This window comes from Moschus berezovskii, chromosome 4 (assembly GCF_049115385.1).
Source record: "Moschus berezovskii isolate FMDL1 chromosome 4, NW_MosBer_1.0, whole genome shotgun sequence".
NCBI lineage: Eukaryota > Metazoa > Chordata > Mammalia > Artiodactyla > Moschidae > Moschus > Moschus berezovskii.
Genome location: NC_142463.1, coordinates 98,798,026 through 98,823,612, shown reverse-complemented (window position 1 = coordinate 98,823,612; position 25,587 = coordinate 98,798,026). Strand labels below are relative to the sequence as shown.

At 45.7% G+C, this 25,587-nt stretch overlaps 1 protein-coding gene across 2 annotated transcripts in view; it reads left to right on the top strand.

Moving 5' to 3' along the window:
• Positions 1 to 428: 428 nt before the first annotated feature.
• TBX15 (T-box transcription factor 15) overlaps positions 429 to 25,587 on the top strand; it is a 126,795-nt gene continuing 101,636 nt past the window's right edge. Inside the window, exon 1 of one of the 2 annotated variants that reach the window (XM_088835623.1) lies at positions 429 to 1,735. In XM_088835623.1, coding sequence (XP_088691749.1) covers positions 1,531 to 1,735 — 205 coding nt within the window. In that variant the 5' untranslated portion in view covers positions 429 to 1,530. The remainder of the gene's footprint in view (positions 1,736 to 25,587) is intronic. The other variant, XM_055401505.2, reaches the window with a different exon arrangement.

Sequence of the window (25,587 nt, the reverse complement as noted above, 5' to 3'; positions counted from 1 at the left end):
AGACCAGTAGCGTAACCTGGGAGGGAGTGTGTGAATCAGGATGGCCCAAAGTGCTGGATTTAAGTCCCTTAGAAATCCCTGACAACCACGCTGTCCTGAAAGATTTTTTTTTTTTTTTTTTTTTTACGATGGAGGGAGGATCAGTGGGGCGGGGAGAGCCGGGCTCCCGAGGTGATCGGATTTGAAGGGAATTTTGAAAAAGCTCCGTCTCCGCTGTCAAAGTTCTCGTCTGCCCTCGCCCAGCCCCTCTCGGCGGGTTCTTCAGAGCCAGCGCCCCGAGCAGGCGAAGCTCGGTTTAGCATCCACGCCGAACGGAAGGACAGCATTTGCTGCGTGCGGGGGCACAGTCAGGATCCGCCTGCTGAGCGTTTGGTAAGCCGGGTGCCCCTCCGCCGGCTTCTCGGTTTGAGGGCGCCTACGTCACCTTCTCTACCAGGTAGAGCTGGAAGGAGGCAGCGATCTTTATGTTTCCAATTACAAGACCTTGGGTAATAACGAGGCTTTCTTGTTTGTTTCTTTCGTTTTGCCTTAATCAGAGTTGCTTAGAAATCTTTCAACAGGAAAATAGGAACCTATGAAGCGAGGGAAATAGCAGATCTGAAAGCATCTGGGGGGCAAGCGCGAGATTGTTGGAATCATTTTCTGGTGTATTTGGACAGGTTGAAGTTTTGTCAAAGCCCCCCGATTCCAGCTCCAGTACTTAAAGTGATCCTACGCTTGCAGCGACTATGAGACCTAGCAGATTTGAGGGGAAAAGGTATGAATTTGGGGACTTGCAGGAGTCTGTAACGGCACAGATCTGACCTCGACTTTCACCCCCCCCCCCCGCCACGAGGAACCGTGGGGTACCGGGAAGCCAGGAGTTAAAGTCGGCCCAGGAGCATCCCGGGGACAGCCAGCGCGGAGCCCTGGCGCGAGCCTCAGTCTCTCCCCGCGTTTCATTGGCCCGCGTTCTCAGGGTTTCTCCAGTTCCCTCTTCGCCATTGGTCGGGGGCTGGCTTTTTTCCCCCCTCAGTCTTTCTCTTCCTCCCCCCTCCCTCTCCCTCGCCCCTCGGACAGGAGCGCACCGCCTGCCCCCAGCTCCTCGGGAAGGGAGGAATTTAGAAAAAAAAGTTTCCCAGAAGTTTGGATCAGAGCAAGGACGGGAAGACCAAGAGAGGAAGAGGGAGAGGGAGGAGAGAAAGGGAGAGGGAGGAGGGAGAGAGAATAAAAAAATGATGAAGTCCAGTCTACACCGCCTGTGAGCGCCTGCCCGGGTGGGTGGGAAACAGGACTCAGGCGCTCATGCAGCGAGCGGGTGGCGTTCCGGGCGCACGTTCCTAGCGGCTGGGGCAGCCAAGGACTTCGGTCCTAGCCGGCCGTGCAGGGCGCAGGGGGAGGGTGCCGAGGACCCGCGGAGCAGCTGCCCTCGTCTTGGCCGCCTCGCCGCCGCCTCTCCCGGGCCCGGCCCGGTGGGCGCTCGGAGCGTGAGGGCTCGGGCTGCTCCCTCTGTAGTGGGGGCGAGCGGGAGCCGGGGTGCGGGCGGCTAAGATGAGTGAAAGGAGAAGATCTGCAGTCGCCCTGAGCTCGCGAGCACATGCCTTCTCCGTTGAAGCCTTGATCGGCTCAAATAAAAAGCGGAAGCTGCGAGACTGGGAGGAGAAGGGGCTGGACCTGTCCATGGAGGCGCTGAGTCCCGCGGGCCCACTCGGAGACGCGGAGGACGCGGGTGCACACGGCCTGGAGCCTCACCCGGGTGAGTGCGTGGAGCCGGAACGCGGGAGGCGGGCGGAGAGGGGACGCGGGGCGGCCAGCCGGCGGGGAGAGTGGCGAGTAGGAAGGCCCTGACCGTGACGCCGTCTTACTCCAACGCCGGTTTCTTTTTCTTTGCGCAATGCCTTGAGGTTTCCCCAAATTCTCTGGAACCAATTTGGGGGAACTGGCCTGAGCCTTGCAGTTTCGTCGCCAACCTCAAGCCAGAAGGCCTACTTGTTCGCAACCCCTCTCTTTTTGGGAACAGAATGCAGTGTTCACCATGCCCGCCCCTGAGAGGGCTGCAGGCCCCTGGGGTTAAGAGGGGCGAGGATCGAAGGCAACGGCCGGAGCGGAGAGGAGATGGGACTCGCTTCTGAGAGCTCCGAGGACTGGCACGGAGTTCTCCGTCCAACAGCCCTGTGGAAATTGCCGTTTGTCCCATTTAGCCTTCAACCTCGGTCCCTTCCCTTCCCCCACCAACTTTTCTGGGACTCAAGCTGTCGCGTTTCTCCTATTCCCCGCGACGAGTTAGCACAATTAAATTTCTACTTCGTCCGCATTTGTGGAAAGAGGAATGGGTGTTAGCCCCCTTACGCTGCGCCTGGGGCCACTCTTCAGAGCCCACGTATTTGTGGGGAGCGGTGCAGTAACGTGTTGGATTTGTACGCATTCTATGCACAGTTATATGCACATAAAATGTAAAACACCGGGCGGATGTCGATGTCAGTATTTTAACAGAATCTTAGAAGGGGCGGGGAACAACTTAACGTTTTGTATTAAGTGCCAAGATTTCAACTGTGCAAAACAGTCCGAGGGAACAGCTGTTGTCGGAAGAATTTTGCGCGCGCGCGCGCGCGCGCACACACACACACACACGCTACGCTCACAGCTTGGTTTAGCGCTTCAGAAACTTTCCAGCCAGGATTTGTAAAACTTTTCTGGAGGTGCTTCCGCTGACCAGCTAGGGCTGGGGAGTAGATTCGGGTCAGAGCGCCGGCAAGTCGGAAGGCGGCGGCGGACCGTAAAGAGATGGGGCGGCCGCAGGCCCACGAGCTTGGGGACCCAGCTTGAGGCCCAGGAAGGAGCTTGGGGGCTGGAAAACTGGCCGATCCAAGGAGAGACAGCTGTCGCTTACATTTTCTCTTTCGGCAGTGACAGTTCAATTTCCATGCTCCTGAGGCTAATAATAACGCGATTAGCGGGTGACCTGCAGAGACAGAGTTTTATGAATTCTCCGTGTTCTTGCGGCCGGTTACGGTATTTGGGTTTAGTGCTGGGGAATTATTTTTATTAGTCGATGAAAAGAAAATTAAAAGGAGATTTATTTCGTCCGCTCAAGCCTTTCCCTGTACTTGGATGCGGGTGTCTGTCCACGCGGACCCCTGTGTGGGCAATCCAGAAAGGAACGCGTGGCTAATGTGTGTTTCTCATCTCTGGACAGACCCTATTTCCTCACCCCACTTATTTGTTGTCAAAATCTCCTTTGGGCCTTCACACAGTTTAGTGGAAGTTCTTTCAGGTCTTAGGACAGCTCATAATTGGGGAGGTTAAAATAGTTTATTTTATTTTTGCAATGGTGGAAAAGAGAGAAGTTACTTAACTGAGTATGCAGACATTCTGTCCTGGCCTCGGGTGCTTTTCTCTGGGAGGGGTTACAGGTCATAGGGAGCTGGTGTATGGTCGCATGTCCAAAAGGATCAACACTCGGATCATAATAGGGGACTCAGCTGGCAGTTTTCTTTCTGAAGTTCTTCTCAGAAAATAATGAGAGAAAAATGAGGATTTGGAACAAGGAGAGACCAGTTCAGGGATGTGAACAGGAGGACCTGGTGTCCAGAATGCTGTTTCCTCGATCCCCCAGGATGGGGGTAGGGGTTGAGGACTTAATAGAGAACTTTACCTGACAGACAGTTGAGGTGATGAGTTCCCATTACCTTTATCACTTTTTTTTTTTTTAAGGAAAAGGGCCTTTGGGTTAGAGAAAACGAAATATGTTTGTGGGGCAAAGGTCCAGGAGGAGGAAATAGCTTGAAGCCAAGAGCACTGGAGGCGCCTTCTTCAGAGCCGGGCTGCATCCTGCTGAACCTCGTTTGGTGGTGAACCAGGGGACTCTCCAAGGTCCCTGCAGTGGCCAAGACTCTTAGGACCAGGACAAACAGGATGTAGGATGAAAAACAGATCTTTCATTCAAAGTGCGCTCTGATGTGGAGGCTTTGCCGTCTGGGGAGTAGAGGAAGCAGAGCTCTGGACTTTGAGCCTGGATGGTAACACTGGAGGGCTTGGGGTTCCTTTTAGACCTTTCTTTTTGTCTCTAATACAGACCCCTAACAATACAAAGGCAGGGCCACATGTAAAGATGTGTATATGGTGGAGGCGGGAAAGGGGGTGAGGGGACTCACGTCTTGCCCAGAGCCGTGTCTCTATCCGGCTGGGCCTTGCCATTGACTTTAAACTTTCTTCTCCCAATTAGCACAAGAGGGTCTGGACTCGCTGTGGGGCTCAGCTGCCCTAGGCCGATTAGAAATCAGGAACTGAGAAAAAACCCACCATGACAAGAATATTGCCAAAGGCCTGGGGGATTAAACAAAAATGCACGCATACACTGGCCACCCGCCTTCGATCAGCTGTATTTATCATTCTCACCATATCCCTCTCCGACCCGTCCTATCATTTTCAGCCCTCCCTCAAAATCCCGGGATCTACAGGTAACTTAGGGGTCCGATTTTAATGCTCAGCTTTTTTTTTTTTTTTCTCAAAGACGTGGCTTTTGCTTTTTCACAGCCCGTTTTTCTTTCGGCGTCAGGACAGAGCTGGCTTTAGTTGGCGCCGAGCGCGCCCGCAGCCTGGGGCGCCAACCTTTAGCAGCGGGGGACCGGCCCGGCCTGCTCGCTGTAGGTCTTCACACATCAGAGGACACACAGTATGTATTTCAAAATTTTCCACCAAGCAGCCTGATGGTTCCCCCCCTCCCCCAAACCCTGAGGCCCTCAGGGCCCTGGAGGAGGGCCTGCGAGGTTCCCTCATTTTCACACCCAGATCAGCGCTCTAGTCTTTCGGAGAAGCCGCCAAGAAACTCAGCCTCTGCGGGCTGGGGAGGGTCTCAAAACCCGTCTCCGAAAAGCCTGGCTCTCGGGTTGGCTTGCCCTCCGCCTCTCACACAGCAGCAACGGAGGAAATTTTCAAGCCAGGATCGCCGAGAACAGCTGCTCCGGCGGCTGCGGCCTTGGAAGTATATTTCAGGCACGCGGCGGCGCCATCTGCGTTCGGACCGCAGCCTCGGCTCCACCCGGCTTCCCCAGCTCGGGTTTGGGCCTTTCCCGCCCAAATCCACAGCCCAGTGCGACCGATGCCTGATCCCCCGCGGAGAAAAATAATTTAAACCTTCTGCAAAGGGATTTCCCCCTACGAAGCCCGCAGGCCTGAGCCTCTGCAGCCAAGGCGTTCTGCGGCGGCCTAAGGAGGTGGCCACGCACGCGGGTGGGCACACAAAGCAGGCACACCCAACAACGCCAGGGAGATCCGCACGCACACGTGCACTCACGTCAGGCGCTCGAGTTCCCCCAGACGGCCGACTGCGCAACCTGTGGTAGAATAAGACAAGAAAAAGCCCTTGCAGTTCCCAGGGCCCTTGCTTCCTTCGAATTTTCGAAATCAACTTGGCACGGGAAGTAATCTGCCAGTTTATGGTTTGTTCGCTCAGAGTAGAACTCCAAGATTTTAATCCTGTCCTCACATCTCTAACCGACTCCCCCTCTCCGCAATATGGAAACACAAGGGTCAAAACAGAGGAAATGATTCTTCAGTTATGTTTAAGTAACGAGGAAAAAGCGATGCCTTTGAGACTGTGGGGGAGAATATACTTGTGCAAGGCAAGCACCAGCCAGGGCGCAGGCCGCGGCTTGGACCGCAGTGTAAGGGTAGGAGGCGCGCGGCGCAAGACGCTTAAAGGTCTTTCTCCGGAAGAACTCCAGTTCCTTGGTGGTCCTGCGTCCCGACGCCCGTGCAGGCCTAGATGTGCCGGCTCTGCGCCCTGTAAAGAAGCCAAGTGTGGGGCCTTCTGAACGTGACCTGGGTGTCAGGTCAAAACAGTCTAACACTGTGGCTGCCTCTTTGGTAAATGACCTTGTGTCACGAATCCGAAAGGGAGTGAAGGGGTAGGCAAGGTCTGAATTCGTCGTAGGCCGGGTTAGGATGGTGGTTTGCTGGGGCCTGACTGCCAAACGCCTTTTTTTGCACGGGTCTGGGAGAGCGCACCGCAGTGTCCCCAAAGCGGTGGGGAAGGGAATGGAGACGTTCTGCATAAAACTCCAGGCCTGGCGTGATGGCAAGACGGAAGGCACTCTGAAGGAGATTATTCTAACGCGTTTTATCCCATGAATTGAGCAAAGTGCTCGAGAGCAGTGGGGAGGACAAGGAATGGAGGAAATCCTAATGCCCAGAGTTTGGACTGCGGTGGAAGGAAAGTGGATTGGGCTGTGGTTTGCACCTCCGCAGGTCACCCGCTTGTACCCCGCCACCTCCACTTGCAGGGGAGGGAGGTTTCAGAAACGGGTGTAAAGCGTGTGGAAGGCGCGCGCGCGGGAGATGGGGTGGGGCGGGGGGCTGTTCTGGCTTCATGGCTACTCCGTGCAGGGCAGCCCCTTGCCCGGCTGGCTTCTGCCTCTCGGAGACCGTCCCGAAGAGTACAAGCCTAATGGGCGGTGAAGGCTTTCCTGGACAGATCAGCTTACAGCCTAGGTGCGCAGCGATTCCGAATTCGCGCCTTCCACGCCCCACCCAAAGCTTTCTTATAGAACACTTTATTTGGATTCAGAACTAGCGCCTTTGGGTTTCCTGATTTTATAGGCAAAAACTCCCAGAAAGAAAAGTTCACGAGGTGACGTTCATGCAGGGGAAAAGGGGAATTAAATTTCTTACGGTGGAATTTGGATCTAAATTATATTGATACATATCTGCATATCGGCTGCCATTTTCCTGTGTGCTCCCCCATTACTTCAAATGGTGTCTTGAACATCTTTCAATTATTAAAGAAAATTAGCTTAGCATATTTAATTAATATATCCGGCACGTGAGGAGCAAGCCAAAAATGGTATGAAATGCTTAACCTGGAAGCTAAAACTGAAATGATTGGGTATTGGTGGTTTGTGTACCCCGATTTATTTGTATAATTTCCTTTGTGTGGACAAGTTTCATGGAAGCAAGTCCCTCATCACGAATCCTTCATTTTTGGGCCACAAAGAGGGAGGGACAAATACATTTTGGCTCAGAAGACCGAAACATTTTGTTCATCCAAGCCTCTCTTAAGGGCATTGCTAGCATTGAAGAGTGAAATATTCCAGGTCTGTCACAATCCTTTTCTGTATTGCCAAAATTATAATATTAATAAGATGAGAGCACTTTTTTGGGGATCCTGGTTATGGACTCTAACAGAAGTTTATTTCTCATACCCCAGGAGAAAAATGATTACTTCTTAAATCTATAAGTTTTTTGTCTAGATGATGGTAAATTTTTTTTTTTAAGCTAGGCTGAACGGTGCAAATTCCACAGGGATAAAGAACAGATTGGCATTTCACTTTCCTTTCTGGAAATGCAGAAATCGGTCCCATGATTGTTCAAGGGTGTAACTGGTTATTGCTTTCTTACTCCCAAAAGACAAAGCAGTTAAGCAAGGGGAGAATATTTGAGTGGCTTTTTAAGTTTTAACTTTTGGGGATATTTTTTCACAGAGAAAAGTAGGGAGCTGATGGAACGTGGAATCTTTCCCCCTTCTTCCTCTCATCCAGGTGATTTATTTTTGCTTTGCCTTTTCTGGTTTCTAGTGAGCTTTGAATTTTATATGTGCATGACTGAGATACTCAGGGGTCTACACTGGTTAGAGCAATTAGCAAATTTAGAAATTAAGGTCTGTTTACACTTCTCTGGGCATGGATAATCATTAGTTAATTTAAGTGAGGCCCTTGTTGTTAGTGTCAGGGTGGAAAATGAGACTCAGTAGGGAGGACCGGAGGTGAAATGGAAAGAAGTGGGGAATTGCAACTGGTGACAACAAATCAACATTTATTCCCTGCCATTAATGGCAGGACATTTTTGCTGACTACAAACTGATGATGAGTTTTTGATGCCAGAAGTGAAAATAGGCCCTGAAATGACTGCTTTTTATTCTGTAAAATTTGCATGTGTTTAATACAAATTTATGTGTGAACATCAAGTTCTGAATGGGTCATAGATAAAATTTCAGAGAAAAGAAACTGCTTTTTTTTTTTTTTCTGTTTGGAGCCAGTTTAACAAACTGGGAATATCTAAAATATGGGGGGCCAGAGATTTTGTCATATCTAGATATCCTTTGACAATTCAAGAGTATCCTGGACCTGAAACTTATAGTTATTGGCATTTTTATTTAACTCTCAAATTAATTGATTTTGACTAAAGGCTAAAAAAAAAAAAAAAACAAAACCAGAAAATGAGAGTGTGCAGGTGTAATTGAAAAGAACAAGGAGAGTGGAACATTTTCTAAATGTCTAAAATTTTCTTTATTTTGTGAATAACGCCATCTTCCTTTTGGATGGACAGAGGCTGCCTTGTATTCTGAAGAGTAATTTCACATTCTCCCAAGAGGAAAGTTAAGGGAACCACTAAGAGAAGTCTGGATAATAACGATGGTTAATAGAAATCATAAGAGAAACACTGTGATTTGGGGGAAATAATTTAAGAATGTAGGAAATGTATTCAAATCTTGCCCTTATTTGTCCTTATATTGTCTGCGGTATATTTGCTGAGCTGTTTCCCAGTTGTCACACCCTTTAGAGGATTGCAACAACAAAACATCAACCCCCTAATTGTGGATTGCAGGACTAATCTCCTAATATAGCCTTCTTTTAAAAACCAAACGCTACAGATAACAGTAGAGTTCCCTTTACAAGATCATCATTATACACCTAGCTGGATCCTTAGAGTTCAGTGCCTAGTTCTCAACCGGGTGAACCAAAATTCTGACCCCGAACACCCCCTGTCTTTCTTTTGCTGTCCCACAGGCCAGGGCGTAATGTCAAAATCCCCAAACCGGGGCTCGGAAAGCAGTTAGCTCCCCTTGACTTCCCCCTTTCCCCTCACCTCCCCGCCCCCGACATCCGTTTCCCTCCTGCAACCTCCTACACGCACCTCGGTCGCTCATTTTTACCCCCTAAAAAAGAAAAAAAATTCAGATGACGTTTCATTGAGGAAGGCATTGGGATTGCATCTCTTAACGTGAAACCATCCCTGGGAAACCAGGGCCCCTAGGGTGAGTGTCACGAGTCGGCGAATTGGGCCGCGGTCGCGGCTGCTGACCCTCCGCCCCTCGCCCCTTGCTCGGCGGCCTGGGAGAGGGAGCGGCGGCCGGGCCTCGGGGCGCGCGGCCCGGGGTTCCCTGCTCCGGCTCTCGAGGCTGGGCCTGGCCGATCCGTCGGCCCGCAGTTGCCGCGGGGCCTTTGAAACCAGGGCCGGCATACTGAGGGATGGTGGGTGCATTTCTCAGCTCTACTTACATCCTGGAGAAATGCGGGGACAGTGAGGGTAATCAGGAGAGCTTTGATGAAAGATTCCCGTCCTCCGTCCCAAAGAAAAATCGGAGGCGGTGGGAGGTGGGGGGGGAAACCCCAACCTAACTTCAAACTGGGTCCAAAACTTCCAACCCAAATCAAACTGGATCCAAGGATCTTACACCTCGCGCCCTGGGGGAGTTTGAGCTTTTGCTTTCATCAGGCTAAACACATTTTCGGGGAATCAAACGCACTTCAAACATCAGCAATTAGAAACCAAGAAGCCCTCGGCTCGTAGAGTTTTAAAATCCCTAACCATTTCCAAATGGGTGATTTCTAGGGTCAGTCACTATCATAGCCAGACCGTTAAAAAGGAAAGTCATTTTGTCGGTTCGAAACGCAGATGATTCCCGGATGCGTGGGACTCATAACCGCAGAGATACCTCCTCGCAGGAAACCGGCATTGCCCACCGAGACAAAGGGACAGCAGGCAATTGTTCTTCATGCTGTTCTTGGAGATTTGAAACAATGAAGTAATGCGTTTCTCAGATAAGCAAAGAAATCAGTCAGCTTTACAAAGTAGATTGAGAAATGACTATATTCTGCAAGAAGCCTGCCAGATGGCTTCCCTTCAAGAGCTGAGCGTTCGCTGCGAGGGAAGTCCCGCCTCGAGGCGTCCTGGTTCCCAAGCGTCAATCACACCAGGCCCCAGGACCCAGAATTGTAACCTAGTGGATAGGTGACTCGGCTGTTTCAGGCTTCCCGTTCTAGCTACTGAAAAATAATCGCTTTTCACAGTGGGGAGGGGCAAGCATTTGGGCCGCTAAGTGGTTGTGAATGCAGCAGTGCTCTCCCTGGATATGACAAATCTTCCTTAATTCATAAGCCTAATACTCTGATTTCTTTGTTTGCAGCAAAATTGGCGAAGGGCTCCAAATATATATATATATATATGCGCACTGTGTATGAAAAGGAAGGGCTTAGTTAGAAAATTAATTGTATAGGCAAGCTTGCAGAGGAATACTGAATTGTGAGACATTTCAGAAACCTTAATTGCTTACATGGCTATCTTTGAGTCTTCACTACACTACATTGGACACAGGCCCTTGTATTCTAGATTGTATCCATGTATTAAGATGGGAAGTGGGCTAAACTAATTTAAATTAGACTAGATTCTAGTGCAAGCTTTGTTATTAATGTTGGAACCGAGGATATTGGTTTTAAAGGCAGACATATAAATGGTGGGAAAAAAAAGTTTTAAAGTTGTTTGTAGCCACTGATGAGGCCTTGGTTCCTGCTTCATGAAATACGAGAGAGTCTTAAATAACACCTGAGGCCTCTTTAGCTATAAGATTCTGTAATCCTGTTAACTTAAAAATATTTTCTTATTTCTTCCTCCTAATACAATTTAGCTATCACTTGACTCATCCTTTACTTTGTTGCAATGAGGGAACTTTTACTGCAGTTGTAGAAAGTAACAGTAATAGCAACATAAGACCAAAAAAAAAAAAAAAGATTTTTATAGCTAGAATTAAGAGCTTCCATAAAGCTCTTGAAAAGTTTTTAGATTAATATCACATGTTCAGAAGTCCCGGATCAGTGATTTCTAGTCTTTGTGTTTGATGTAACCTATTGTTGCTTGTGTGAACGCCCAGGACTCTCCTGCCAAAAGAATTCTATGGCATTACTGAATTTAAAAGAAATACAAGTTATTTTTGCTTCGAACGTTTTTTTCTGCCATTCTCAGAAATAGCTGGAAAAATTCTATGGATTTGAAAAAATGAAGACTGAGAAAAGCAACTTAAGCACTGGTAAACTGAATTGAAGGACCACCCTCCCCACCTGGTTCCACACCCCCCCCAGAATCAGTTGCCCCTCATTTCTATTTGAGCCTGATAGAAAGCACTAGTAACTATTTTCCATGTCCTGTCTGCTAAGCCGAGATCTTGATCTGGCAGAGATGTGGGAATGCTAAAAGGATGACTTAGTAACAGGCAAAACGCTTGTCAACAAGATAGATCAGAAGACAGCTTAGCATTCAAGACCTCTATTCATAGCCGCTGAACTTGAGGGCAGGGTCAGACAAAAAAACTGGGCCCAGGACACACCGAGGAGGGTATCTCATGTTTCTATCTTGTGGGACTTTATTTCCTTATAGACTTCTACAGTTGGAACCTCAGTGACAGCTCCTCTGCTCAGTTGCTGCCCTATTCTCTGCTGCTCTAGCCCCTGTGCAGAATTTCTGTTGTTATGGAGTTTCACATTTACTGGTCATCCTCTCTCACTGTTGCCCTATAAATTGTTGTGGGGCAGGGATATTGTCTTCATTGCTTTGTATGTCTAGAGCCTGGCACAGAGCAAACACTTAGTAAATAATAAAAATATAATGACAGTGCAATAAAAGCAATGATAACCAATTTATTGAACACTATGTGCCAGCCATTGTGCTAAGTTATATAATTGTATATTATCAATACAATGTAATATGTGTAAATATATACTATTATACATTATGTGTAATAATGTAATGTGATATATAACTATATATTCCAAATAATTATATATAACAATTATATATGTATGTAGATCTTCCAAAACACTCTAATGAGATAATCACTTCTATTTCGTTTCAATTTGTTACAGTGAGTGGATTGTAGAATGGTTAAAAGCTCAGGTTTCTGGGGTTAAACAGCTTGTGTCTGAGCCCTAATTCCAACACTTGGGCAAATTACTTAATCTCTGTCAACCCCAGTTTCTGCATCGGTAGTAAGAAATGTATTAATCACAAAGTGGTTGTGAGGGCTAAATGAGATAGTGCACATTTAAAGAAAAGAATTTAGCATGGTGCCTATTATTGCTATCAATTGAATTGGTAGTGATTACTCACCTTAGTGACTAGTTTACATAAGAAACTGTTGCAGATTGTAAATAACTATAGCCAGTACCCCTCTCCCCCAGTCTTTTGCTTTAAAGGGGATGTTTGGGACTTGAAGTGGGATCCCCACTTGGTGTATATAGCCTATGGTTGGAGACAGAGGACAGGATTTTCAGTGTGCGTGGCTTAAATCACACTGAACTTTGAGAGCCATTGCTGTTCAGGGTTCCACTGAGGCAGAAAGCCAGTACCTGAGTGAGCACTGGAGGGCTTTCAAGGGTGGGGGTCAGCCAGCTGGCAGACGTTAGGAAGAGGGTCTGGGCAGGGGCTGGGGCTGGGGAGCCTCAGCTTTACCAGCTCTTCAGGAACTCCATTCTGGCAGCAGACAGAGGGGCCTTTCTGGATGCAGGGAAGTGGAATAACTCCTGTGTGTTTCTCTTTGGTTAGTTATTGGAGCCCAGAAATCCCCCAAAGGTCAGGTTTTATCATATAGGAAATAATGTTCATCTTCATAAGGCTTTGTTTGTAAAGCCTGTCTTCTGATGGACCCCAGCATTCTGTGCAGAATGACTAGTAACCAATGAGCCGAGGCTGCTGTGAGGGATTTTTAGGTACTGCTTAGTTGAATTACAAGGAGAGAGGGAGAGTAAAGGGACTAAATGAAAGGGAATCCTATAACTGAGCGGACTGTTGGGAAAGAAGACACTGGGAAGTCTTTTTCCAGTGAAGCAGAAGAAGATGCAGCCATTCTGTGAGAACTCATATCTGGCTGCACACTTTTGCACAGTTTTCTTCCTTCCAGAAAACAGAAGGCTGAATTTGATCATTTACTATTAAAGAAAAAAATCGCTACACCTCAGACTTTGTTTATATTGATTCTCCACCGCAATGGGAGAAGGTGCATTCCCAGGGAAAGAGGAATAGAGAAAGGATCCCTCCCAAGGCCTCCCTCCTTCAAGGAGCTGGGGCCCTTCACCAGCAGCACTCAGGTCCTGCCTGGCCTTTCAGAGGAGGGAGCTGCTTTGCCCTGGCTGGAGGCAGGTCTGGGTCTTCAAAATAGACTCTCTGCTCCACCTTTGATCAGATGTTTCCATACTTCCAACCTTAAAAGCATCATCTTATCGCAGCATGCCCACAGGGCTAGCCATTAAGAGCTTTCATGGCTAGAGAGTGGACCCTTACAAGTCACTAAGCTGATGGTTTTACTCACCTTCTCTCACTGGATACACTTTATACACTGTATAGTCCTCCAAGGGAATTAATTGTTTCCCCATTTACAGAAGAGGATGCGTGCATGCTGCTAAGTCAGTTCAGTCGTGCCTGACTCTGTGTGACCCTATGGACTGTGGGCCACCAGGCTCCTCTGTCCATGGGATTCTTCATGCAGGAATACTGGAGTGGGTTGCCATGCCCTCTTCCAGGGGGATCTTCCTGACCCAGGGGTTGAACCTGTCGTGTCTCTTATGTCTCCTACATCGGCAGGTGGGTTCTTTATTTCTAGCTCCACCTGAGAAGCCCGCAGATGAGGAAAATAACTTGCCTACAGGCACACAGCACTAGTTCACTGTAGCCGGCTGGGCCAGAGTTTAAACACAGCTCCACATGGCTCCAGAATCAATGTCTTAACCATTAGACTGTATTGCTCCCCACTGTGGATGACTCTTCAGTGCTTTAGAGAGATCTTCATACTTTTTGTAAATGGAAACTTATGCTTTCTGTCTGTGCTGTTCCCCTAAACTGATTGTTAAATCGTAAATGAGAGACACCTCATTTATAGTTTCTGATTCTGTATCTTCCTTTCCTGTTTAAAGTCTCTCTAGCCCGAAGGTCGGAGAAGGCAATGGCAAGCCACTCCAGTACTCTTGCCTAGAAAATCCCATGGATGGAGGAGCCTGGTAGGCTGCAGTCCGTGGGGTCGCTAGGGGTCAGACACGACTGAGCGACTTTACTTTCACTTTTCACTTTCACACATTGGAGAAGGAAATGGCAACCCACTCCAGTGTTCTTGCCTGGAGAATCCCAGGGAAAGGGGAGCCTGGTGGGCTTCCGTCTATGGGGTCACACAGAGTCAGACACGACTGAAGTGACTTAGCAGCAGCAGCAGCAGCCCTAAGGTGGGCTTTCTTGGTAACTCAGTGGTAAAGAATCCACCTGCGATGCAGGAGACTTGGGTTTGATCCATGGGTCAGGAAGATCTCCTGGAGGAAGAAACGGCAACCCTCTCCAGTATTCTTCCCTGGAAAATTCTATGTCTGGAGGAGCCTGGTGGGCTACAGTCCACGGGGTCACAAAGAGCTGGACATGACTTAGCGACTGAATAACCAGCAACAAACCCTAAGATGCCTTCTTCATACCTGCTGTAGAAGCCTCTGTGACAGCAATTCAGGGTTGAGTTTATAAGCCATAATTTTTGGAATGGGGCAAATACAACCTTTTCAGCATGGCTTGCTTTGACTTTAATGCACAGAAATCTCAATGTTTGAAATGCGGTGGCTATATATTGAATTTTATTTAAAACCGCCTCATCCTAAATCCCCTCCTGCAGTGAAATTCAGGGGAAACTTTAACTGCTCTGTTTTACCCATTCCCTTCTCCATTCACAACGGGATGGATGGAATCTTATTGGTAATTGATTCAAAATGGAACAGCTTAGAAACGTATCAGTTGCAGTGACAAGCAATTCGTGCATTTCTAAGTGCTGTTGATTTTTTTTTTTCCAAACTCAGCAATCACAGCTGAAATCCCTTTGCCATGGATTGAATTTACAAAGGAGGAGATTCTGATTTCCACAGTGGCTTCTTTCTAATGCCCAAGGATTAGGAAACGGCCTTGAGGACCCACAGCAAGTACACTCGCTCTCAGAGTCACGGCTTTAACTTTAACCTCTGAGTGACTGCTCTGATTCATTTATTTTGTAACAGCTCTATTTAGAGCAGTCTAGTTCCGTATGGGATGAGTTATTTGCAGAAGTCTCTCATCCCGATAAACGTTTACAACCCAGAACTCCTTTACTCTTCTGACGCACTATAAGTGGGTATGATCTAAGCAGTGAGTTTCAGGAAACGTAGCAGTGGGGTTCAAGGGGTTTTGGTTGACCTGTTCACTGTCTTTCCATCATTTCTCACCCCCTCCCCCCTTCACTCAGAGTAACCGTTCTCTCTTAGGAAGTCTGATGCCTCCAAGAGGGATTTGGAGGAAAAAGAATCCCCCAGCCCTACCCCCAGTTTCTGCGTGTGGACTTTGAATTAATGTGTTTCTTGGCCCTTTAACGGTAAGGTCTGTCATATTCCTGTCTGTTGTGCACAGTGATAGAAAAATGGCTTTTAGAGGCTAAAAAGAGAAAGATGTCAAGTCAATCTCTGTTTTCAAGCTTTACTTTCTCCTTTTGCCCACCTTGCTCTGGGCCAGCAGTGATTGATGAGATTTGATATGCTCTCACAGCAACAGAAGCATATGGATCTCTGGGCCCATTTCCTTTCCCAAGGAACCCATGTGGAGCCAAACTCTTGAAATATAGAGGGTGGCAGAGGATGAGAGGAATGCTGCAGTCTTGGGTGATTTGCTGGATTTCATCCACGAGATGCGTCCATTTAGAAATGTAGATGCTTCAGGATCTAAAATCAGCCAGGCCTTGGCCAGTTCAGTGTTCCTTCAGTTTCTTCAGTGTTCGGAGCGCTGATTGCATGAGCAGCATTAATCCTGGGAACGTTAGATCCCATCTACTGCAACCGTGCATTACCCAGATTAGACTGTGACATTACAGAGATTTAAGGCATCTCTGTGATATTCTGACTGGGTGGTAGGTATGACAGAGGCACTTCCTATGGACACAGGACAGTTTGACTACCGTGGGAGCGAGCAAATAGTAAACCATGGCCTAGAGAGTGACTGTGTGTGTGTGTGTGTATGTGTGTGTATAGGGAGGGCCAGGGGGTGTTATGGAGAGCTGGGTGTAACGGTTCCCCAGCCTGCGTGGGCGAATTGGTTCCGGATGTTAACATTTTTTCCTTGGGGCTTGACTACATTCTTCTTTTTCTTTGCCTGTCTGTTTTCCTGCCCAAATTGTTAGGCCTGTACAGCTGTGTGGCTCATTGCTGGTGAGTGTTGAGAATGACAGATCTGGCTTTAATGCAGGGGCAATTTGGGGGCATATGTATAGGTAGACTTTTGAGATGTTTTCATCCAGCATCTTTCCTAAATTTTGAGGATATTTTTTTCCAATCCATCATCTTGCCAGCTGAGTACCAACCTTATATTGTATTGGATGGCCTCTGTTGGGGAATGAGTATGAAATTCTATAGAAAGCAGATGGTCCTTCATATCCTAGAATCAGAAGAAACCAGCCCGTGTGGGGAACTAAGATACCAGATGGAAGTCAAAGAGGCAGCCTTGTACAGTGGAGCAGAACATGGGGTGCCAGTTAGGGAGCCTGGACCGGTGGGCGTGGTTCTGTGTTGCCTGAAGTTGGTGACTTACTTCTGTGGCTCCGGTGCATCCGTGTACAATGAGGGCAATAACACGTGCTGCAGAGCTGTTGCGGAGAAGGCAATGGCAAGCCACTCCAGTATTCTTGCCTAGAAAATCCCATGGATGGAGGAGCCTGGTAGGCTGCAGTCCGTGGGGTCGCTAAGGGTCGGACACGACTGAGCGACTTCACTTTCACACATTGGAGAAGGAAATGGCAACCCACTCCAGTGTTCCTGCCTGGAGAGTCCCAGGGACGGGGGAGCCTGGTGGGCTTCCGTCTATGGGGTCACACAGAGTCGGACACGACTGAAGTGACACAGCAGCAGCAGCAGCAGCAGCAGAGCTGTTGTGAGAGTTAAGTGAGATAACAAATGCACAGTGCTTGGCACAGTGCCAGGCCTATGGAAAGTGCTCAGTATTTCCATGCTCATAGTTATACTGTTGGTAAATTGAGAACTCAGAAACTCTCCAGTGTTCTTACGAGAAACCTTTTGGTGAGTGTCAGACAGCATTGTCCCGAACTACCCTTCTTAGTGTATCTCCAGTGCTTGACCTACTCCCTTTACACAGGTTGACTTTTAAAAAAATGACATTCACATTGTATAAGTTTAAGTTATACAATGTGTTGATCTGATGCGTCTATATACTGAAACATGATGACTGCCATTTGTGGTAAGAGCATTTAAGATCTGGTCTCAGCAGCTTTAAGGCACATAGTGGGGTGTTGTTGAATATAATCCCAATGCTGTGTGTTAGGTCTCCAGAGCTCTTTTACCTTCTCTCTGCAAGTTTGCACCCTTTGACTAACATCTCCTTAATTCCCCCACCCCACCCCTGCTATTTACCATTCTACTCTGTTTCTATGAATTCAGCTTTTTAAAAATGCAACATATGGGTGATATCGTACAGTATTTGCCTTTGTCTGACTTATTTCACCTAGAGTAATGCCCTCAAGGACCATCCACATTGTGACAAATGGTCAGATCTCCTTCTTTCTCCTGGCTGAATAATATTCATACACATATATGGGTGTATATATATACGTCCATTTCTTTATCCGTCCATTGATGGCCATTTTGTTTTATTTTTTACTTTTATTATTATTTTTTTAGCCTTTTTTGGCCACGGCACACGCCTTGTGAGATCTCAGTTTCCTGACTAGGGATTGAACCCAGGCCATAGCTGTAAAAGCGCCAAATCCTAACTACTAGACCACCAGGGAACACTTTTTTGTTTTTGTTTTGAAATTTATTGAAGTATAGTTGATATACAAAGTTGTGCGACTATCTGCTGTACAGCAAAGTTATATGTGTATATACATTTTTCGTATTTTTACAGTATGGCTTATGGAAGTATATTGAATATGGTTTCCTGTGTACTTAGTGTGTTTATGTCTTAGTTATTATGAATAATCCTGCAACAAACATGGGAGTGGAGATCTCTTTTTGGAATACTGCAATTCCTCTGGACAGAGGCCTAACTTTTTATCATTCTCCATGCAGTTGTTTCTGCCCCTCCTGTTTTGAATACTTTTTGCCTTCTCCTTCCCTAAAATTTCGTCTGAAAAAAGTTTATACTGCTTCTGAAATCTATCTTAAGCATCTAATGTAACAGGAATATTCCAAGATGAAAAAGAATAATTTGATATAAACATTAATTGGCATGATGTAAAGATTCAAACATAGGGTGACTTCAGAAGAAAATTACATGTATCCATGCAGAGCTCATGTACAGTTTGGGTATTGCCATAGGGAATAAATTTCTCAGATGTCACTAATTTTATCTTCATTTGGAGTCCACTATAGGGAAGTCCTCTTCTAGGAGCCTGTCTGTAATTTCCTCTCAAAATGATGCCAATGTGCTGCTGTGATTTTATAGTCATAAGGCAGTCTCATTTAGACAACCTATAGCTATCAAGTGTGTAGCCAAGACGGTAAAAATATAGAGGTCCCCCACTGGCCTTCATTATCACAAAGCTCCTCTTGAGGGGAGGTCTTCACCAGGTAACCTGATTTAGACTATTTATGAGGAAGACTCCCATTCTGCCTCTGGTTTCACAGAATTCCTGCAGGCTTCACATTGCCAGCAGGGCAGTAATTAGTTTTTTGTTTGTTTGTTTTATTAGGGTATAATTGCTTTACAATGTTGTGCTGGCTTCTGCTATGTAAGGAAGTGAATCAGCCATATGTATACATATATCCTCTCCCTTTGGATCTCCCTCCCACCCTGCTCCAGCTCACCCATCTAGGTCATCACGGAGCACCGAGCTGAGCTTCTTGCGCTAGACTTCAGGTTCCCTCTAAATGTCTATTTTACACACAGTAGCAGTGTATTATATATGTCAGTTCCAATCTCCCAGTTCATCCACGCCACCCCCCTCCCCCCACCACACTCTGTCCACACGGCCATTCTCTATGTCCGTGTCTCTATTCCTGAGCAGGGCAGTAATTTGAATTTAGCTCCTTCTTGCCTTAACAGCATTTGTACCTGTTATCCTCTTGTTATCCTGTTAGATTGGCATTACCCTTTATGCTCGGGCAGTTGACGCCTTCAGCCAAGAAGACAGTGCGTTTGCCTGTCTCCCTTTGTTCGGTGGCCCTCTCGTGCACATGCCCGTGCTTATACACTCTCACAGGACTTTTGATTGGTCTTTTCTACATTTTAAAATTGGTTACAGAAGAAGAGGTAAAGTCAAAGCCTGTAAAAATCAATGTTTTGTACCTTTCTTATGACACTTAACACATTTTGCCTTGAGTGATAACTTTTTGGACAGCATGTTTATTTTGTAAGCCAACTAGACTGGAAAGCCCTGGAGAGCTCTGTGTCTCTCTCATCTTTGTATCCCTATTAGGTCTCCATGAACATTTGCTAAACTGAATCATTAGCTGTCAAACTTTAGTGAAGGGTGTGGTAAGCACCGCAGCCACTTTAGAGGTGATTTGGCTTCTAGATGCTCCTGGAGAACAACCTGAGGTGTTTGCCAGTTGCCTGTAGCTGCGGTCTTGGACATGTGAGTTGATATCTTTATACTCTTAAGTTTCTGTCTCTAATGGAGATAAGATCATCAGATTTTAGTAAGAAGGAAAGAATTTCTAGCTGTCCCATTAACAAGACATTTTTGTAGCTAGGATTTACCCAGTGCTGTCTGCTTGGAGCTTATTTCAGAGCTCTCTCTGACCAGGCATTAGCCTTTGGAAGCACAACTAGTTTGTAGGAGTAAATGCCTCATCTTACTGTATATGTCTCAGGTCTTATGTCCATGGCAGCCTCTGCTTTCTGCCCAGCAAGGGAGAAAAAGAAATAGAATAAAAGGCAATCTGAAAACCCCCAGTGTTAAACAGAAGGACAAAAATATCTCTAAATGAAAGACAGATTGCACAAGTTTGCCTGAGAAAGTAGCATTGGGTTCAGCTGAAGCAGAGTGATAGAAATTCTCCTGGTCATTCCTTCCATGAGCAGCAGGAATACACGAATGAACTGGCAGGAGGTCCCAGCTTAGGGCTCGGTGCCATGCTGGGAATGAAGGTCAGAAGGAAAAAGGAGAAAACCCTCTGAGACACAAGGGAATCTTTGAGGAAGATGGAGAGGTGGATGTGTGGAAGCTCTGAGAATACTTTTCAGAACCAGCACAATCATTACGAAGAGTCAGGGACTGAGATACACAAAGTGACAGGTACTTTTTGGTACCTGTCAAATCACATATAAAACCTTTACTACTGTCTGGGAACTGACTCAGGCCGTCAAGGAGAAAAACAGCCTCACTGCACTCTTCCATTCTTCATGTGCTGTCTGACCGCTGTGTGTGGCTGGAACTCACTTTAGAGGATGTGGCTCTCCAAACTTACCTCTCTTTGGGCTCTTGGTTTACTGTGCTCGTGGTGGCAGCTGACTGTTGGGACTGACCCAGTATCATGGTGGGTTCTGCAGGGCTCATGGCTTTCAAACCATCATTAAATTTAAAAACACAGCAGAGGGAAAACAAACTCACATGAAAGCTGACAGACCTGAGGTGAGTTGATGCCTTGAGCTCCAAGCTGTGGGAAAAGAGACCTTCTCCACCGTTCATTTATTTATTTTTTATTGGAGCATAGTTGCTTTACCATGTTGTGTCAGCTTCTGCGTAACAGCAAAGCGAATCAGCCATATGTGTATGCGTGCACATACACACATCCCCCCTTGTTTTTGGATTTCCTTCCTATTTAGGTCAGCACAGAGCACTGAGTAGAGGTCCTTGTGCTGTACAGCAGGTTCTCACTGTTTGTCTACTTTATGTCTATTATGTGTCAATCCCAGTCTCCCAGTGCATCCCCCTCCCTTCCCCTCTTTGCGTCTGTATGTTGGTTCTCTATGTCTGTGTCTCTGTTTCTCCTTTGCAGATACATTTATCTAGACCATTTTTCTAGATTCCACATATGTGCATGAATATACAATATTTGTTTTTCTCTTTCTGACTTACTTCATTCTGTATGACAGTCTCTAGGTCCATCTGCATCTCTGCAAATGGCACCATTTCGTTCCTTTTTATGGCTGAGTAATATTCCACTGTATATATGCACCACATCATCTTTATCTATTCATCCACGTATGGACATTTAGGTTGTTTCCATGTCCTGGCTGTTGTAAATAGTGCTGCAATAAACATCGACATGCATGTATCTTTTGGAATTGTGGTTTATATGTAAACAGCAGGATGACTTTGAGTCTGTCTTCCTCTAGTTGACTATCTTTGATCCTGAATCATGACGATGTTTCTTCAAGATGAGTTTATGGGTCCCTAAATGTTAGTAGCCAATAGATTTTAGGAAATGTTGGTGTCTTTTGGGATTCCAACATTCCAACCTAAGGCTTATTCTGAATCCTCTTCAGAAAGAGAATGTGACCCAGGAACTCAGACTTAGGAGGGGTACACAGGACAGCTCACCAAGATCTAGTTGTCAGTCTTGAGGTGTCATATTTGCATATCTCTGAAGGACAGCTGGGCTCTTCAGACACTGAAGTGCATCTTGATGGGTATGAGCTGCCCATACAAGGTTTAAAAGTTCATTACTCATTTATAGACATCCTGATCCTTAACTGAAAGTTAAGCTTCCCTTTAGATCTCTCACAGTCCAGAAGGTCAGGATCAATAATTACAGATAGTAAGCCCAGAAGGTCACCACTGCATGGTCCCTTAATACTCACACAGATGGAGTTCTTTCCAGTTTCATTGGGAAGACTTTGTCCCCATCAAATGAAGGAGCAGGTGGGATGATCTTGAGTTTCAGGATTCGGGGAGAGGCCTCTCCTTTGAGCTGCACTGGGTACAGAGGGTGAGCACAGTTGTCCAGGATGCTCAGGGACTTGGTGCACATACTCTGGGAAAAGAGGTGTTTTGATTGCTGTGTCATTTGCCTTTCATGACTCACCAGACAGCTTAACACAGATCTTGTTAACCATCCCTGTTAGGTGATACAGTGATTATGACATTTGGGCTATTTTGTCTTAGGGCAATCCCAAAACTGACTTTTAATCCCACACACATTTATTCTTTCCAAAAAAGCTTGAAACACCCAGTAACTCAAGATTGAATTTGAAGCTTGTTGTCGTTATCTGGCAGGGAATCTGGGCAAACAGGGAAGCTCCCTGTACTTGGCTCAGGGACCATGTTCTTTACAGACTGTAATCCAACATCCACATCACATGCTTCTCTACAGATGGGAAGCGTGGCACCAACACCCTTTTTTCAGAAGGTCAAACCAGAACCAACAACCCCTCCAATTGTTCAGTAGTTTCTATGCTTTTAGAGCTTCTAGGTCTTTCCTTCTTAATCTGGCAGCATCAACAAAACAGCCTGTTTACTTAGCATAAAGTCTTATCAGCACCAACTCCTCTGATATCTGAGTAGCCTCTGTAAATAAATTTGTACTTAATTTTAACCACTGGGACTTATAGCTAGGTGCTGTACATTTTTTGAAGTACATGGATTTTCACCAAATGTGAACATGGGCTCTTTGAATGATAGACTTACTTTTCAATGTTCAAAGGATGTTTGTTGTTTATAGGTGTTATAGAATGAAATGCTATGAGGGCAAAAAAAAATCCATTGATAAAATGAAGACAAATTCCTATCATATTGGTAATGCTAGATTTTCATATACCAAATTTGCTAAAAGTAAGTCATATCTTCCTATAACCAATTCTGTATTCTTTGTTGAGACTTGAAAATGGACCCATTTTGTATTCTTGATGACTTAGATTTTACCTGCCTACATTACCATGCTCAGAGATTCAGTGTATTTCTAACTGAAAATAGCAGCATCTATTTTCAGATAATTTCTTAAAGAAAAAATTCAAAATATTTCACAAAGGTCAGCCTCTAAACATTGCTTAGATTATGATTAGGGAAAAGCCCTAATTCCATATGTATAGTTAGGATATTGAACGGAAAGACTCCTCTAAAGGAAAAATGTCAGGCCCCTACTATTGGTAACAGGCGACTGGCAGTGGAGATAAATCATTTATCCTTTCTGCACTCTTATTCCTCCATGGAGAATGGGAGACAATGCAGCATGCCAATCAGCTGTCTTTCAGAGGTTGTGGAAAATAGACTTGCATGGTAGAGATGGGCTCTGGTTATTATTATTGTTCTGTTTCAGATAATTAAAAACATGTTATTATGAAAATTTCTCAACGTGAAAGTACATGAACTTTTGTGAACCCATCGTCCATCTTCAGTGCCACTAATATTTTTGCTTGTCCCCGTCTTTATTTCTACTTTTTGGCTGGAGCATTCTAAAGCAGACCTCAGACTTTATGTCATTTTACAACAAAGTTCTTCAGTGCTTGAGTAGACCTCAAAAGAAGGGTCATTTTCTGACCAAAATAGAATGCCATCATCACATATAACATGATTGATACTAATTTCTTGATATAATCTTAGTTAGTCCATATTCAATTTTCTTTGATTTGTCCAGAAACTGTTCAGCGCTCATTATCATCAACTTTTCTTCTCTGATTTTCCTCGTTAGTTCTTTTAATGACACCACACACCCAACAAAGTTCTACACTGGGGCTGACTGCGCAGTGTACCTGAAGGGTACGTTACCAGGCTAGATTCTGGGGTTCCAGTCCAAATATTCTTTTCAGAATATCTGGATGAGGACGAGGGGGTGAAACTTGTATTTTAGAAAAGTCCTCAGATGATTTTGACAGGCAACAGGTATGGAAACTACTGTTTTCTGCTGCTGCTGCTGCTGCTAAGTGGCTTCAGTCATGTCTGACTCTATGCGACCCCATAGACAGTATCTTTTCATTAGGAATGCCTAGGGGACAAGGGACTGGTTAGTACATGTTTAGCATCTTAAATGAGTGCTCTGGACCCTGTATTTTTAAAGCAATTGTAATAGTTCTGCCAGCACCCAAATAAATGTCATAACTGAGAACATTCGTTATTGTAGCAAGGACAGAAAATTACTTTCTGTTTTAATAGGAATGACTTGTGGCTATTGAAATAACGTGGGGCAGTAAAGTAAGATCTGATTACAGGCTCCCTAGGCAAATGAGGCTCAGGATGTTTTTCTGGTTGTGGCAAATACAACTTGTTATTTTATAGAGGTCATGGAAAATGAAACTCCTTCAGGGTTTTAACATTGGCAACAGAATACCATTCTGGAAGTGAATTAAATTAGAATTAAATTTAATTTTATGCAGGTTAACTCAGGGAGCTCTGCCCAACATTTGCAACTCTTAGAAAGATGTTTAGAGCTGAATGAAGCACCAAGTTGAATGCAACACAGGTTTGAAAATGAAACATTTGGTTAACCTTTTCTTTTGTCTCCATGGCTTTAAACAACTGATTTGTCTATTTTATCTTCCCTTTGTCCCTTTTCTGCCTTTAACTGATGGACAGGATCCACTGATTTGGTGGATGAGTTGCTGTTCTGGTGGAATACAGCTCTGTCTGTCAGGCATATGGGGAACATAAGCCCTGGGCTTGATGGTGGTAAACATATTATTTGAAGTTATCTTGATTGAAATATTGCCTAACAGTGCTGCTACTGACAGGTCATTTCTTTAGTTTTTACTCAGTGTTCCTACCACTGTGAAATCTGAAATGACTACTAATTGTGGGGTCATTTTGGGTCCTTTAGTTTTGAAATTATTCAATGAGAGACTTGACTAAATACAAATAATATTAAACAAATATGTTGATTAACATTTCTGTTACAAAAAATTACTGCTAATTACTTGCAGATTCCTTAACAAATAAGTATGTAGTTTAGTGAGCAGTTGTCACTCGTCTGTATCCCTGGGTATTTGGTGAGTCTGTATTTGGAGGTTGATCCTCTGAGCATCACAGGGTCAATTCTTTTGTTTTTCTCCCTTGGCATCTCTCCAGTACCTCTAATAGAATATGGTCATTGATGATATTGGATACAGTTGTTCATGTGTGCTCTTGACTAGACCTGGCATTTCCTATAGATCAAGAATCTGTCTTTATGCTGTTATCTCCAGTCCTTACACCACTCTTACCTTGCAATCCTATATCAGTTCAGTTCAGTTCAGTCGCTCGGTTGTGTCCGACTCTTCGCGACCCCATGAATCACAGCACGCCAGGCCTCCCTGTCTATCACCGACTCCCGGAGTTCACCCAAACTCATGTCCACTGAGTTGGTGATGCCATCAAGCCATCTCATTCTCTGTTGTCCCCTTCTCCTCCCGCCCCCCAATCCCTCCCAGCATCGGGGTCTTCCATTGAGTCAGCTCTTCGCATGAGGTAGCCAAAGTATTGGAGTTTCAGCTTTAGCATCAGTCCTTCCAATGAACACCCAGGACTGATCTCCTTTAGGATGGACTGGTTGGATCTCCTTGCAGTCCAAGGGACTCTCAAGAGTCTTCTGCAACACCACAGTTCAAAAGCAATCCTATATAGTTATATATAATAATAAAATAATGTATTTGCATGGCAGTTAATGGAATAATCATAACTTTGGGTTTTGTTTGCTTGATTGACCA